This window comes from Geotrypetes seraphini, chromosome 11, assembly GCF_902459505.1.
Source record: "Geotrypetes seraphini chromosome 11, aGeoSer1.1, whole genome shotgun sequence".
In the NCBI taxonomy this organism is placed as follows: domain Eukaryota; kingdom Metazoa; phylum Chordata; class Amphibia; order Gymnophiona; family Dermophiidae; genus Geotrypetes; species Geotrypetes seraphini.
Window position 1 is genome coordinate 124,583,633 of NC_047094.1, and position 13,155 is coordinate 124,596,787.

General features: G+C 45.2%; 1 protein-coding gene across 5 annotated transcripts in view; it reads left to right on the forward strand.

The window, feature by feature from the left end:
• The window catches only part of KMT2B (lysine methyltransferase 2B), a 496,236-nt gene that overhangs the window by 45,538 nt on the left and 437,543 nt on the right, over positions 1-13,155 (forward strand). For 4 of the 5 annotated variants that reach the window (XM_033963412.1, XM_033963411.1, XM_033963413.1 and 1 more), the window contains one exon: positions 8,411-8,486. In XM_033963412.1, the coding sequence (XP_033819303.1) occupies positions 8,411-8,486 (76 nt within the window). Of the gene's footprint in view, positions 1-8,410; positions 8,487-13,155 lie in introns of those variants that run through there. The other variant, XM_033963415.1, reaches the window with a different exon arrangement.

Below are 13,155 nucleotides of genomic sequence, written 5' to 3' on the forward strand. Positions count from 1 at the left end.
CGTTTAGTTTTTTCCTCCTGATGACGCTATTTGTAGCGAAACACGATCGGTGTTGAGGAAATAAGGAGATATTGGACACTTTACTTCAGTTTTTAGATATAGACATTTTAGTTACACATTTATTTTTCATTTTTGTGGTTGTTGTGGAGACTCACTTTATTTGACATTATTTCCTAACCAGCGGTAACAACATGAAGTAACAACTTGGAACAATTCATTGCAATTAATTAGTTTTCATCTCTGATCAGCCTTCAAAGACGTCTCTTTTTGAGCAATCTCATTCATGAGTGGTGGACTTATCAACATCTTGTGAATTCAGCTAAGTACTCATCTTTATACATCGTTTATCATAAACCTGTTTGAACAGCTTATTTTCTGCAAGATGTTTAGGGCTGGTAGGGAGGTGAGTGCGATGATGCAATGATTACACATCTTTATTCCAATAACCTGCTGGTTATGAATAAGATATCACACTGAGCACTCTTAAAATCATTTTTAATGATTGATTAATATTGTTTATTATTCAAATTCACTTTATTAGTTACATTTTATTATTAATACCAGATACCATTTCTCCTTATTGCTCAAAAAAGGAATACCTTATTTTTCGCTCCATAAAATGCACTTTTTTCTCCACCCAAAAGTGGGTGGAAATCTCGGTGTGTCTTATGAAGTGAAGGTACAAATTTTGTTACCCCGCCACACCACCTTTTTAAATCCACCCACCCGCTGCCACCGCATCATCTTCTTTTAAAAACACCCCGCTGTCCATCCGTCGTCGTTGTCCCACCTTTTTAACCTGGTGGTCCAGGGTGTATCCTTTGTCTTATTTGCCAGCCTATGGTGCAGAGATCAACAGTGTGGACGTCAGGAGCTAGCTTTGCGCTCTCCTGCTCGGCACCGTGCTGCTTTCTGAAAGGCTGCCATAGGGGTGTTGTCTATGGTTTCAAATGAAACTGCAAAATTTTTTGGATCTTTCTCAATTTGGTCAGGAACTAGGGGTGGTTGAACAAAAGCAGTTGATCCATTCCCATGCCTCGTGTGACCTAAAACGCCAACTTTGCTTAAGCACTGCGGCAGAAGGAAACTACATAGGAGTCTGAAATTTTGCTGTTTGGTAGAACACCTTGGAGCAAGTTTCTGTGCCAAGTTTGAAATCTTTTGTGAAGTGCTTCCATTTCTACAGGTCAGCAAAGTAGGCAAAAAAATTCACGAATGAAAATTTTTGGTAAAGTTGGCTCATACTGCTGCTGGTAGGTAAGTCAACTGAGGGTACAACTTTACCAGCAGACATGTACCATGAGCAATGTTCCCTCTAAGGATTGATGAGGTGTATGCAAAAAAAAATATGCATGAGCGACAAATTACATACTCCACAAATTTATGAGCAGGTGTGGAAGACGCATTTTTAAACAAATGTAGTTTATCCTTGTTCTCCTTATGTATTTTTAATCATCTATGGATATGTTTGTATGTTTATTGTTCAAATGGTTTTATTTATTTCCCCAAATTTATTTTTGTTATACGCATTGAAAATATTTGATATTGTGTTTAAATCAAAATCTCAATAAACTTGAAACGAGTGCCCGTGAGATTGTGGGAGGGTTAAATACTCAAAACTTAGAAGAATAACAATTTACTTAAAGTTTTTGCTTCGCCAGCTTTCTGATATCTTTACATACAGTGGCATACCTAGCATATGTAACACCCGGGGCCCATCATTTTTTGGCACCCCCTCCCATCTGTACGAAAAACATGATTTTTAGTAACAAACCACGTCACTCATGAGTACTTAGGAAAAGGCAGCATCTTACATATTGCAGTGAGCAGTACATCAATACACCCATTGTAAAACTAAACAAGCCAGACCAGAACATATCAATCCTACACCGTCAATCCTAACAGAAAACCATGTCTTTCGAACACATAGAACACAGAAAACACCTTCGCCTAGTATGGAATATGTCATCACAAACTAACCCCTCCCCCTTTTACAAAACTGTAGTGTGGATTTTAGCCACGATGGTAACAGCTCTGACGCTCATAGAATTCTTAGCATTAGAGCTGCTACCACCACGGCTGGCACTAAAAAAATGCTCCACAGTTTTCTAAAAGGGGGGATAAAATAGAAATACACAGTTTCAACGCTCTAGTTCAGAGGTGCCAAACTTTTTGAGCTTGTGAGCTACTTTAAAATGACCAAGTCAAAATGATCTACCAACAATAAAATTAAAAAACACAAAGCACACTATACGCTGAGAAAATGTTAATTATCATTCCTATTCTGGGTTTTTTTCAAAGAGGTCAAAGCAGATGACTCTATGCATTGTCACCTCAGTAACAACCATACAAAAATAGACAAATATACCCCCCTTCCTTTTTATTAAACCACAATAGCAGTTTTTAGCGCAGGAACTGCGCTAAATGCCCAGTGCTGCTCTCGACGCTCAGAGGCTCCCTGCGCTAAAAAACACTATTGCGGTTTAGTAAAAGGGGGCCATAGTGCAAAATATAGACAGCATATATAAATTCAGCCACATTTTGATCACTAAATTTAAAATAAAATCATTTTTCCTACCTTGTCTGGTGATTTCATGAGTCTCTGGTTGCACTTTCATCTTCTGACTGTGCATCCAATCTTTCTTCCCTTCTTTCAGCCTGTATGCTTCCTCTCCTCCAGACCTCATTCCCTCCCCCAACTTTTTCTTCCTCTCTCCTTGCCCTTTCTTTCTTTTTTTCCTCTTGATGCCTCCTTTCATTTTTTCTGTTTCCCTTCTGTCTCCCTGCCTGCCCCCTTTCTTGCTCCCTACCCTCCACAAAGCCACTGCTGCCACCATCAGGGGAAACAGGCCCCAAAGCCACCGCCGCAACCATCAGGGGGAAAACAGGCCCCAAAGCCACCACCGCAACCATCGGGGGAAACAGGCCCCAAAACCACCGCCGCAACCATCGGGGGGAAACAGGCCCCAAAGCCACCGCCGCGGCTGCCCCAAGCTCTCTCTGCTTCCCCCGACGTCAATTCTGCCGTCGGAGAGGAAGTTCCGCTCAGCAAGGCAGCGATTGGCTGGCCCGAACTTCCTCTCCGACTGCAGCCTTAGGGGATGTGCACAGCCAGAGCGGACTGTCCCCCCCCCTTGATAGCCACTGAAGACGTGGCAGCGGCTCCTCACACGAAGTCCGATGCAGTCGGGGATCTTGAGGGGAGCTGCCGCTGAATCTTTCAACTTTGGAAAATACAGGCCGCTGCCTCCGCTTCCTCTCACCTCCCTCGAGTGAGCGACAGGGGAAAGCGTATGGCGACGCCACTGAAAATAGTGAGCGATCGCTCATGCGCTCACCTTAGAGGGACCACTGACCCATGAGGTACTTCCAATATTTGCAATATAAGCTTGTACAGTCAAGTGAAGCTGAAGATATGACCATCCCAAAAATATGGCTTTATGCATTTATGCAAATTTTCACTGTTTTTCAAATTCAAATATCTCTAATGTGTAGGTTTTTTAAAATATCATTGAAAGAGCCTGTTTTTTTGCTACAGAAGCTATCCTGTTTCATCTTGGACCCGACCTTTCTTTGGTGAGAATTAAAGCTTCAAAGATGAGCATTACTTGCTTGAGTAAACATGTTATGTTGAAGGGTCATTGGCACCTCATTGTGAATGTGCAGTGGAACTACAGTGTTCGCGGTCCTGGTCATTTGCTAAAGTTGGGCTTCACCAGTCAGGAGCTGCGTGTCAAACCAGCTCTTGATTGGTGAACCCTGACTTTAGTGCAGGAAGAGGCTGTCAGAGCATACCACGAGTGATTTCCTTCACTCGCCAGCGCTCCAGCTGCCTTCTCCTGCCTCCCCAGGCGAAAAACCGTATTTGTGATTTTTCGATATTCACGGGGGTTCCTGGAATGGAACCCCCGCAAATATCGGGGGAGTACTGTATATTGATCTGAAAACTCATAAACAAGCTTTGCCAGCCACACGTACTCGTCTCGTACTATGCTCAGCGTTTGACAAACTTACTGTGCACTTTTGCAAGATGACAGTCAAAACATGCATTGGCTTGCACAAACTACTTACTGTGTGCAAGTCCAAACCCATAATCATGTGATTCACAAGAATGTACACATAGCTGTATGTCTAATACATGCAGCTTTTCTGAACATACTCTGACTTGCAACTATCACAGCACAGTGGCTGTATGAACAAGTCTGGCTTTAAGGTTCATCATGACCTTAATTTACCATGACTTCATTATTTGACAAAGCTTGTCTTTGGCGTGTTGTTTTCCATCTATTCTTTCTGTGCAGCATCTGGTTCTTTCCCTAGTTAACTAGGGATTTTGTGGATTTTGGAAACTTACTCTGCACTTGCTGACATGTAGAACTTGCTTTGCTTTATTTTCATTGTGCTCTCACACTGATATTTTTCACCTTACTTTTATTCTTTCACCTGACTCTTATCTTATGGAGACTAATAAACTAGAGCCCTGCAGTATTGGAATCTGATAGTTCTGAATGCCAGAAACCTTCTATTCTGGAGAAAGCTGCTTGAAGCTTATTTCTGATTTCTCTTTGCCTGATCAAGAATTAAGACGACGCTCTAGACTTTCTACTTTGTCCGTGGAATCTAATATCTGTACTCATCATGAAGCCTTGATTCTGACGAAGTTTGAATTTCTACAGAAAAATTGCAGTAATCCGTTCAGAAAACAGAATCACAGCAATATCAACGGTCTACGCCCAATTGATCTTCGTGCAGTTAATCATTTAAAAGCTATCTCAAAGCACAAGTTTAAACCAGGCCAAAAGCTTTGCCCAAAATGCAGGCAAGACTTACGTGTCAAACTGTAAGATCTAAGTAGTCCTAAGTCTGATTCTGACAGTGATGACCCTACCAATGCATCTGAAAACCTCAATGCCAGCTTTTCACCACTAGGAATCTCTCATAAGAACATAAGAATTGCTGCTGCTGGGTCAGACCAGTGGTCCATCGTGCCCAGCAGTCCGCTCCCATGGCGGCCCGTAGGTCAAAGATCAGTGCCCTGAGTCTAGCCTTACCTGCGTACGTTCTCCTCTAAAGATTCAACAGATTAGCAAGCAAAATTCCTTAAGTTATGCTAAACACACACTCTCTGAAGCCCATAATGCAATGCAGACCAAATTGCAGTTATTGGTTACTTAACTCCAGCTGATATCAAAGCAGAACCAGAAAGTGACCAATGTAAAAGGTGTTCTGACTATGACCTTCTATTGACTGAACTGAAGCAGAAGTTGGAACTATCTAGTAATAGAGAGAAAATACAAATTCTTACTCTTGCTCCACACAGCTGGACTATTGAGAAAACTGCTTTGGAATTTGGTGTTTCAACAAGAATGGTTAAAAAGGCCAGGAAGCTGAAACAGGGTGGCATTCTTGCTGTTCCAGCAACAAAGAGAGGAAAAGTGCTTGCTCAGCAGATTACACAGAAAGTCCTGGATTTTTATGAGGACGATGAAATCTCTAGAATATGCCCAGGCAAAAAAGATTATATCTCTGTTTGGATCAGTACTGAAAAAGTGTAAAAGCAGAAAAGATTATGCAATCTGAAGAAACTGTACACCACCTTTCGCGGTCAGCATAGGCCTGAAATTGGATCCTCAAAGTTCATTGTGCTTCGGCCAAACTGGTGTGTCATAGTCAGTTCATCAGGGACTCATTCAGTCTGTGTCTGCACAATCCACCAGAATGTGAAACTTATGCTTTCAGCAATTGCAGTTCCAGAATTGCATTTCCTCTCGTATTTTCCTTGATAAGTTGTTCCAGGAAGCAATCGCCTACAGCATCCAGGAACTTGGTCTCCCTACTGCAGCCGGAGGTGCCTAGGTTCCAGTCTATCCCCGGATAATTGAAGTTACCCATGATAACTGCGTTGCTTCCCTTGCAGTTGCATTTAATCTCTTCCGTCATTTCTTCATCAGTTTCTTCGGACTGCCCTGGGGGTCGGTAGTAGATGCCAGTCTTTGTTTCCGTTCCATTTGTTCCCGGAATTTTGGCCCATAGAGACTCTACCTTACTTTTTGTTCTCTCCAGTAGACTCAATTCCCTCTTTGACGTATAGGGCAATACCCCCACCTTTTTTACCTACTCTATCTCTGTGGTATAGCTTGTACCCCGGTAGCACAGTGTCCCAGACGTTTTCCTTGTTCCACCATGTTTCCGTGATGCCGATGATGACAAGGTTATCTTCTTGTGCCATAGCTTCCAATTCCCCCATCTTATTCCTTAGGCTCCTTGCATTCGTGTATATACACTTGAGTTTACGGCCTGTTACTTTCTTGCATTTCTTTCCCTCTTGTGTCCCTTTCGATCTGTCAGGATTTCTGTCTTGCCTATGATCCAGTAAGTGTTCCCTGCAGTCTTCCTGCATGGTATCCTCTGGGTATACCGTTTCCCAAACCATCGACTCTTGGTCCTAGTTTAAAAACTTCTCAATTTCTCGCATTTCTTCTTGAACAGTGCAAAATATAGACAGCAGATGAAAATTCTCAAAATTGACACAATTCAATCACTAAATTGAAAATAAAATCATTCCCCCTACCTTTGTTGTCTCCCCCCATGCTGTGCCTCAACTAGGTGCCTCCCTCCGGTGGGTGTCTTACCTTCTGGCTGGCTCTCACCTGGCCATTTTATGCGGCCCTCAGTGCGATGCGCATTTTCATTGCTATCCTTACACTGGCTCTTTTCATTTTTTCAAGACATACCAGAGCTCTTCATAGCACTCAAAGGTTGTATTTTTAACATGACTTTGCCCCCAGTCCATCACTATTTATTTCCATTTACTTTCTATAATCCATAGTAATGACTTTCTCTTGTTACTAAGGTAGGTTTGTTTGATTTCTTCCCTATAAAACTATTGTATTCAATGGAAACCATTCTTTCATTTTACTTGGCAACATTCCATTTCACTACCCATTTGTATCTACCTGAGACACGACTAGTATCAACTGCTCTTTTTGGTCTGGTAGTTTCAAGTTCAAGTTTTATTGTTTTTAATTAATATACCGACCATCAATGTCTATATATGTACATTTGCCCGTATCCATTTATTCTTTTCTTCATGGCCTCTCTCTTGCCTATGATTGGATTCCCCTGCTGCTATGATGTTGTCTATTTTACAATCTCCATATATGTAGTTTTCCTTGGGTTCTTCCCTTTTCCTCTTGTTGAGAATGGGATTCTTCTGCCTTCTCGTATCAGACAGTATATTTGATTTTCTTGCAAGGCAACAGGTGTTTGTATTCTTAGAGGCCAACTCTCCTTTCATCCCCTTTACTAAAACTAGGGAGTACCACATGTGAGAATATGCTGCCTGCTTGTGTTAAGGATAAAGAACAATTAATTACTGTATCAGGTGTTATCCAGGGACAGCAGGCAAATATTCTCACAACCTGCCCACTTCCCGTGGTTGGCTTCTTCACTCGGGCATAGAACTGACGACCTCATAAGCCAGCATTGGGCGTGAAGGCACTTGTGCATGCGTGGTGTGGGCAGTCTCAAAGCTTTGCTAAAAGCTTAAAGTGACAGTACATTTTATCACTGTCTGTACCAGGCTCCTTGGATGACATCACCCATTTGTGAGAATATCTGCCTGCTGTCCCTGGATAACACCTGCTATGGTAAGTAACTGTGCTATTCCTCCCACCTCCCCTAAGAGTTGCATTCTTTATGCTTTTTGGTCCAGTTGTGGGTCCCGCGTAACTCAGGAAGCTGGGAGGGCACATGAATGGTGTAAATGGTTCTACTATTTGGGTTTTTACCAGGTATTTGTGACTTGAATTGGCCTCCATGAAGATGGGATACTGGGCTAGATGGACCATTGGTCTGACCCAGTAAGGCAATTCTTATGTTCTTACCAAAAGCTTCTTGATTTCTAGAAACATTGGGTAATGTCTGCACTCGGACTTTGTCATGGGATATCACCCACTTGTGAGATCCTGTTGTCCTTGGAGAACACCTGCTACACTTTTCTGTCTTGTGTGTTTGTCATAATTAGATTGTAAGCTCTTTCAAGCAAGAACTGTCTCTTGTGTGTTTAATGCACAGCGCTGTATGCATCTGGTAGTGCTGTAGAAAAAATAAGTAGTAGTAGTAAATGAGTAACTTCACTTTATTATGGCTCAATCTTCAAAATATATAATTAAGAAGAAAATAATAGTCTAGTTTTCCAGTTTAAGCATAACCATATTTTTATCAAATACAATTTTATATACGTTCTCCTCACTTTCATCATTCATACTAACTTGTCTTATTGAATGAGAGTTAGTCCCTAAAATCTCTTGTTGCTACCATTTTACAGCAAAAGCATTTCCATGTACTTTGTTGTCATGATAACTGTCCTGTGTTCACTAGTGATTAAAAGCCTTTGTTTCTCCCACAGGAGGAATTTTATGGTTTCCAAGATGACCAGATGATGATCAGAAGTCGCTTATGTTCAGCCCTTAGACCTCTTGAAGGTGAGAGCCATTTTCCTGTGTTACATATGATAACCTTAAGATTTTTTAAATTTTATTATTATTATTAATCATTTCTATAGTTGTACTAGTTACATATGGTGCTATTCAAATTCTTGAGGAAATTCTTGTCAAGATCTTGTGTGGATTATAGGATCAAAGATTTTGTTTAAGTATCTGTAGTTGCTTCATATGCTGCTGGCTTATTGCATGATACTCAAGTACAGGTAGCTTGTCTCTGGTCCATGGCATAATTAAAAGAGGAAACTAATCCTCTCCCCTGCCTTTAAAAACGAGAATTGATCTCTGGGTGCACTTGCACTGTCATCTAGTCTTTGTTTTCTAAGGAAATATTTTCTAACCAAAAGGATGGTAGATGCATCAAAGACTGTGTCTGAATTCAAGAAAGCATGAGATCTGTTAGGGAGAGGAAGGATGCTGCGGATGGGCAGACTGGATGGGCCATTTGGAATTTCTTTCGTCACGTTTCTATGTTTCGTTACTGTAGCAGGCAAATAGTGTTCTTGTGGCCTTTCTTGTTTGTGAGATTAATATTAGAGAAGAGTGGATATTGGGAAACTCAACTGTTCTTAGCCTAAGCATGTGTGAGACTATGGTGAAGAATGTATGGGATATTATCTGTACTGTGGTCTGTGTGAAAGGGGTTTACTGCTTCTCTTACAAGGACTGAATTAGGTTTGCATTGGTGGAAGATAATATTGCATGGTGCCAGAATGGAACTAGTTGAAAGTTCTGAGTATGCACAGCAGTCTTCACAATCCCCTCATTTTTCTTTTTTTTTTTTGTTCTGGTAGATGGTTGTGAAAAAAAGAGATCCTAAATTTACATAAGAGCATCCATACTGGATCAGCCAAATGGTCTATCTAGCCCAGTATCCTTTCAAAAGTGGCCAATTCAGATCATAAGTACCTGGCAGAAACCCAAATAGTAGCAACACTCCATGCTACTGATCCCAAAGCAAGCAGTGGCTTCTCTTGTGTATATCTCGATAGAAGATCATGGACTTTTTCTCCAGACAATTGTCCAAACATTTTTTAAAAATCCAAATATGCTAACTGCTGTTACCACATCCTCCGGCAAAGAGTTCCATAAGAACATAAGAATTGCCGCTGCTGGGTCAGACCAGTGGTCCATCATGCCCAGCAGTCCGCTCACGCGGCTTCCCTCTGGTCAAAGACCAGTGCCCTAACTGAGACTAGCCCTACCTGCATACGTTCCGGTTCAGCAGGAACTTGTCTAACTTTCTTTTGAATCCCTGGAGGGTGTTTTCCCCTATGACAGACTCCGGAAGAGCATTCCAGTTTTCTACCACCCTCTGGGTGAAGAGCAACTTCCTTATGTTTGTACGGAATCTATCCCCTTTCAATTTTAGAGAGTGTCCTCTCGTTCTCCCTACCTTGAAGACGTATGCAGGCAGATAGAAAAATTAAAAACTGTCAAATCGCCGGGCCCAGACGGAATCCACCCAAGGGTTCTGAAAGAACTAAAGGAGGAAATGGCAGAACTATTACAGCAAGTTTGCAATCTATCTCTGAAAACAGGAGTGATCCCAGAGGATTGGAAGATAGCCAATGTTACGCCCATCTTTAAAAAGGGATCGAGAGGGGACCCGGGGAACTACAGACCAGTGAGTCTGACCTCGGTTCCAGGGAAAATGGCAGAAGTGCTGATGAAAGACAGCATCGATGAGCATTTTGAAAGAAATAAACTTCTAATCACAAGCCAACATGGATTCTGCAAGGGGAGATCGTGCCTAACGAACTTACTACACTTCTTCGAAGGAATTAACAAACGGATGGACAAAGGGGACCCCATAGACATCGTATCTTTAGATTTCCAAAAAGCCTTTGACAAGGTACCCCATGAACGCTTACTTCAGAAACTGAAGAACCATGGGGTGGAAGGAGACGTACATAGATATATCAGAAATTGGTTGGCGGGAAGGAAGCAAAGGGTAGGAGTAAAAGGCCACTACTTGGACTGGAGGAGGGTCACGAGTGGTGTTCCGCAGGGGTCGGTGCTCGGATCGCTGCTATTCAATATATTTATAAATGATATAGAAACAGGGACAAAGTGCGAAATAATAAAATTTGCAGATGATACCAAACTTTATCCCAGGACAAGCAGGCATGATATTCTCACATGTGGGTGACGTTATCTACGGAGCCCCGATGCGGACAGCATTTCAAGCAAACTTGATTGAAGATTCAAGCTTGCTGTGCTGCACCACGCATGTGTGCCTCCTGCTCCACTAGAGGGCGCATCCCCTCCTCGTGGTCTCCAGTTCGTTTTTTTCCACTGTGCTAAGAAGACACATTTTTTCTTAGCTCTGCCCCAGTGCCTTCTTTGCACCGCGATTTGTTGTTTTTTCTTCGTTAAAAGTCGCTGTGCGTATAAAATTTTTTCTTCTTCCTGCTCTTCGCGCTTTTCGCGCTTTTTTCTCATGATCCGGGGGCTCCCGGGTCGTCGCGGCCGCGTGGCCTGATTGGCCGCGGTCGCCTGGACTTCTTATGTCCCGGCCCGTTTTGGGCTTTAAAAAGTGCAACGGGTGCGAGCGTCTTCTATCACTCACAGACCCGCATCGCTGGTGCATCCTCTGCCTTGGGGCCGATCATCCAACAGAAACTTGCCCCCGGTGCGCAACCTTCCAACACCGGGCGCTCCACCGACGACGGACCCGCATGGCGGACCTATTTGCTGCCGATCAAACCTCGGCCTCGAGATTGGCCCCGGCTTCGGCCCCGGCCTCGAGCTCGGCCTCGGGTACCTTGGCCCCGCCTCGGGACTCAACCTCGAAGACCCCGAGCTCTCAGAAGTCTTCGGCTCCGGGTAAGTCCCCTCTTCCTCAGGTTCCATACCTCCAAAGAAGCCAACCTCGGGGACAATGGCCGGACAAGGGGGTAGCTCCTTGCCCACGGCCCCGGCGAAACCCCCGAAGACCTCGGGACGTGCCTCCACCACTTGGGAATGCTCTGAATCGAGATCGCCCCCGGTGGAGTGCACCGCGGCCTTGGACATGCCATCGATGCTGTCCGTGCCGGTATTCCAGAGCTGCTCCGAGCAATGATCACAACGGAGTTCTCCGCTGCCAAGGCTCACCTTCAACCGGCCTCGACCTCGACCTCGCGTGCGCCGGACCAGCCTGAACAATGCGTCGAGACCCCTCGAGGCAAAGCACGCCGTTTTTGCCGCCTCTCTTCTTCCTCGGATTCCTCTTCGAGGCGCGCATCCCCGGCGGAGCACCGTGGGGTGAAACGAAAATCGAAACCCCTCTCTAAAATGGCCCGGAGTTCGCCTCCGGTTCGAGACCGCTCCCCCTCGACCCGATCGGGGGGACCGCTACGGGTTACCGAGCTGTCTCTCACTAACACACAGCTCCTACTGACTCCCCCTCGGACTGGGGCTCCGGCTCGAGGCTCCAGGCTTTCGCCGAGGGTCCGAGCGAGAACCTCGCTATTCGAGGGAGGCTTCCCCTTCCTTCTCGGCGAAACGGAGGTCTCAGTCACCGTCCCCGCAAGGGGCCACGGGATCCCACCGACCTTCCTTCACGAGGTTCGTCCAGGACATGGGACGTGCCCCTTGACTTGGACTTACAATCCGACTCGAGGTACTCCAAGGAGTCCCTGGCGGAGCTGGATATGCCTTCCCCGCCCCGAGAGTCCCTCCGGCTACCGCTGAACCCGGTACTCCGGCAGACCCTCATAAGGAACCTCGAGACTCCCTACATGGTGACGGCGGTCCCATCTAAAATGGAGTCTAAGTACCGAACGGTGCCTTGCCTGGGGTTTGAGTAACCACAGTTTTCCCACCAATCCTTACTGGTGGAGTCTTCTCTGAAGAAAGCTCACCCCTCCTGGATGCGAAGGCCGGACACTAGACAAATTCGGACGCCGTTTGTATCAGAACTCTATGATGGCCTCTAGGGTCCTGAACTACACTTTCACCTTTTCCTCCTACCTGAAACACCTCATTGGGCTGCTGGCTTCCTTCTTGGGGGACCTACCTGCCCCTCGTCAGGCAGCATTTGGCCTCCTCCTCAAGGATTTTTCCAACCTCCGACTGCACTTGTTCCATGCCGCTTATGATGGCTTTGAACTGTCTTCCAGGGTCGCAGCCTTCGCGGTGGCCATGCGCCGACTGGCGTGGCTAGGGCTCGTCGAAATGGACCCTAACCTGCAAGATCGGTTAGCTAACCTCCCTTGCGTCGGGAAGAAACTGTTTGACGACAACATCGAGGCAGCTACGAAACGGTTGTCGGAACACGATCGTTCCTTCGCATCCCTTGTCCGGCAAAAACCTAAACCGCAAGCCTCTCGACCCTTCCGGGGATTGCCTCGCCGCTACCCCCAGAAGTCTACTCCGGCCTTTTCCAGACCGCCGCCGCGACGCCCCCAGGCTCACTCTAGGGCTCCACCAAAATCACAGCCCACTGCGCCTGCGAAGCCGTCTCCGTCCTTTTGACGGGATGAGCGGACGGGGGCGTGCCCCCTCCGCACATCCACCTGGTCTCCTTCCCATCGGGGGCCGCCTACAAGCCTACTACCCTCGCTGGGAACCAATAACGTCGGACTCATGGGTCCTTGGCGTGATCTCATCAGGGTACTCGCTCAACTTTCGGGAGGTTCCTCCCGACAGCCCACCGAGTGCATGT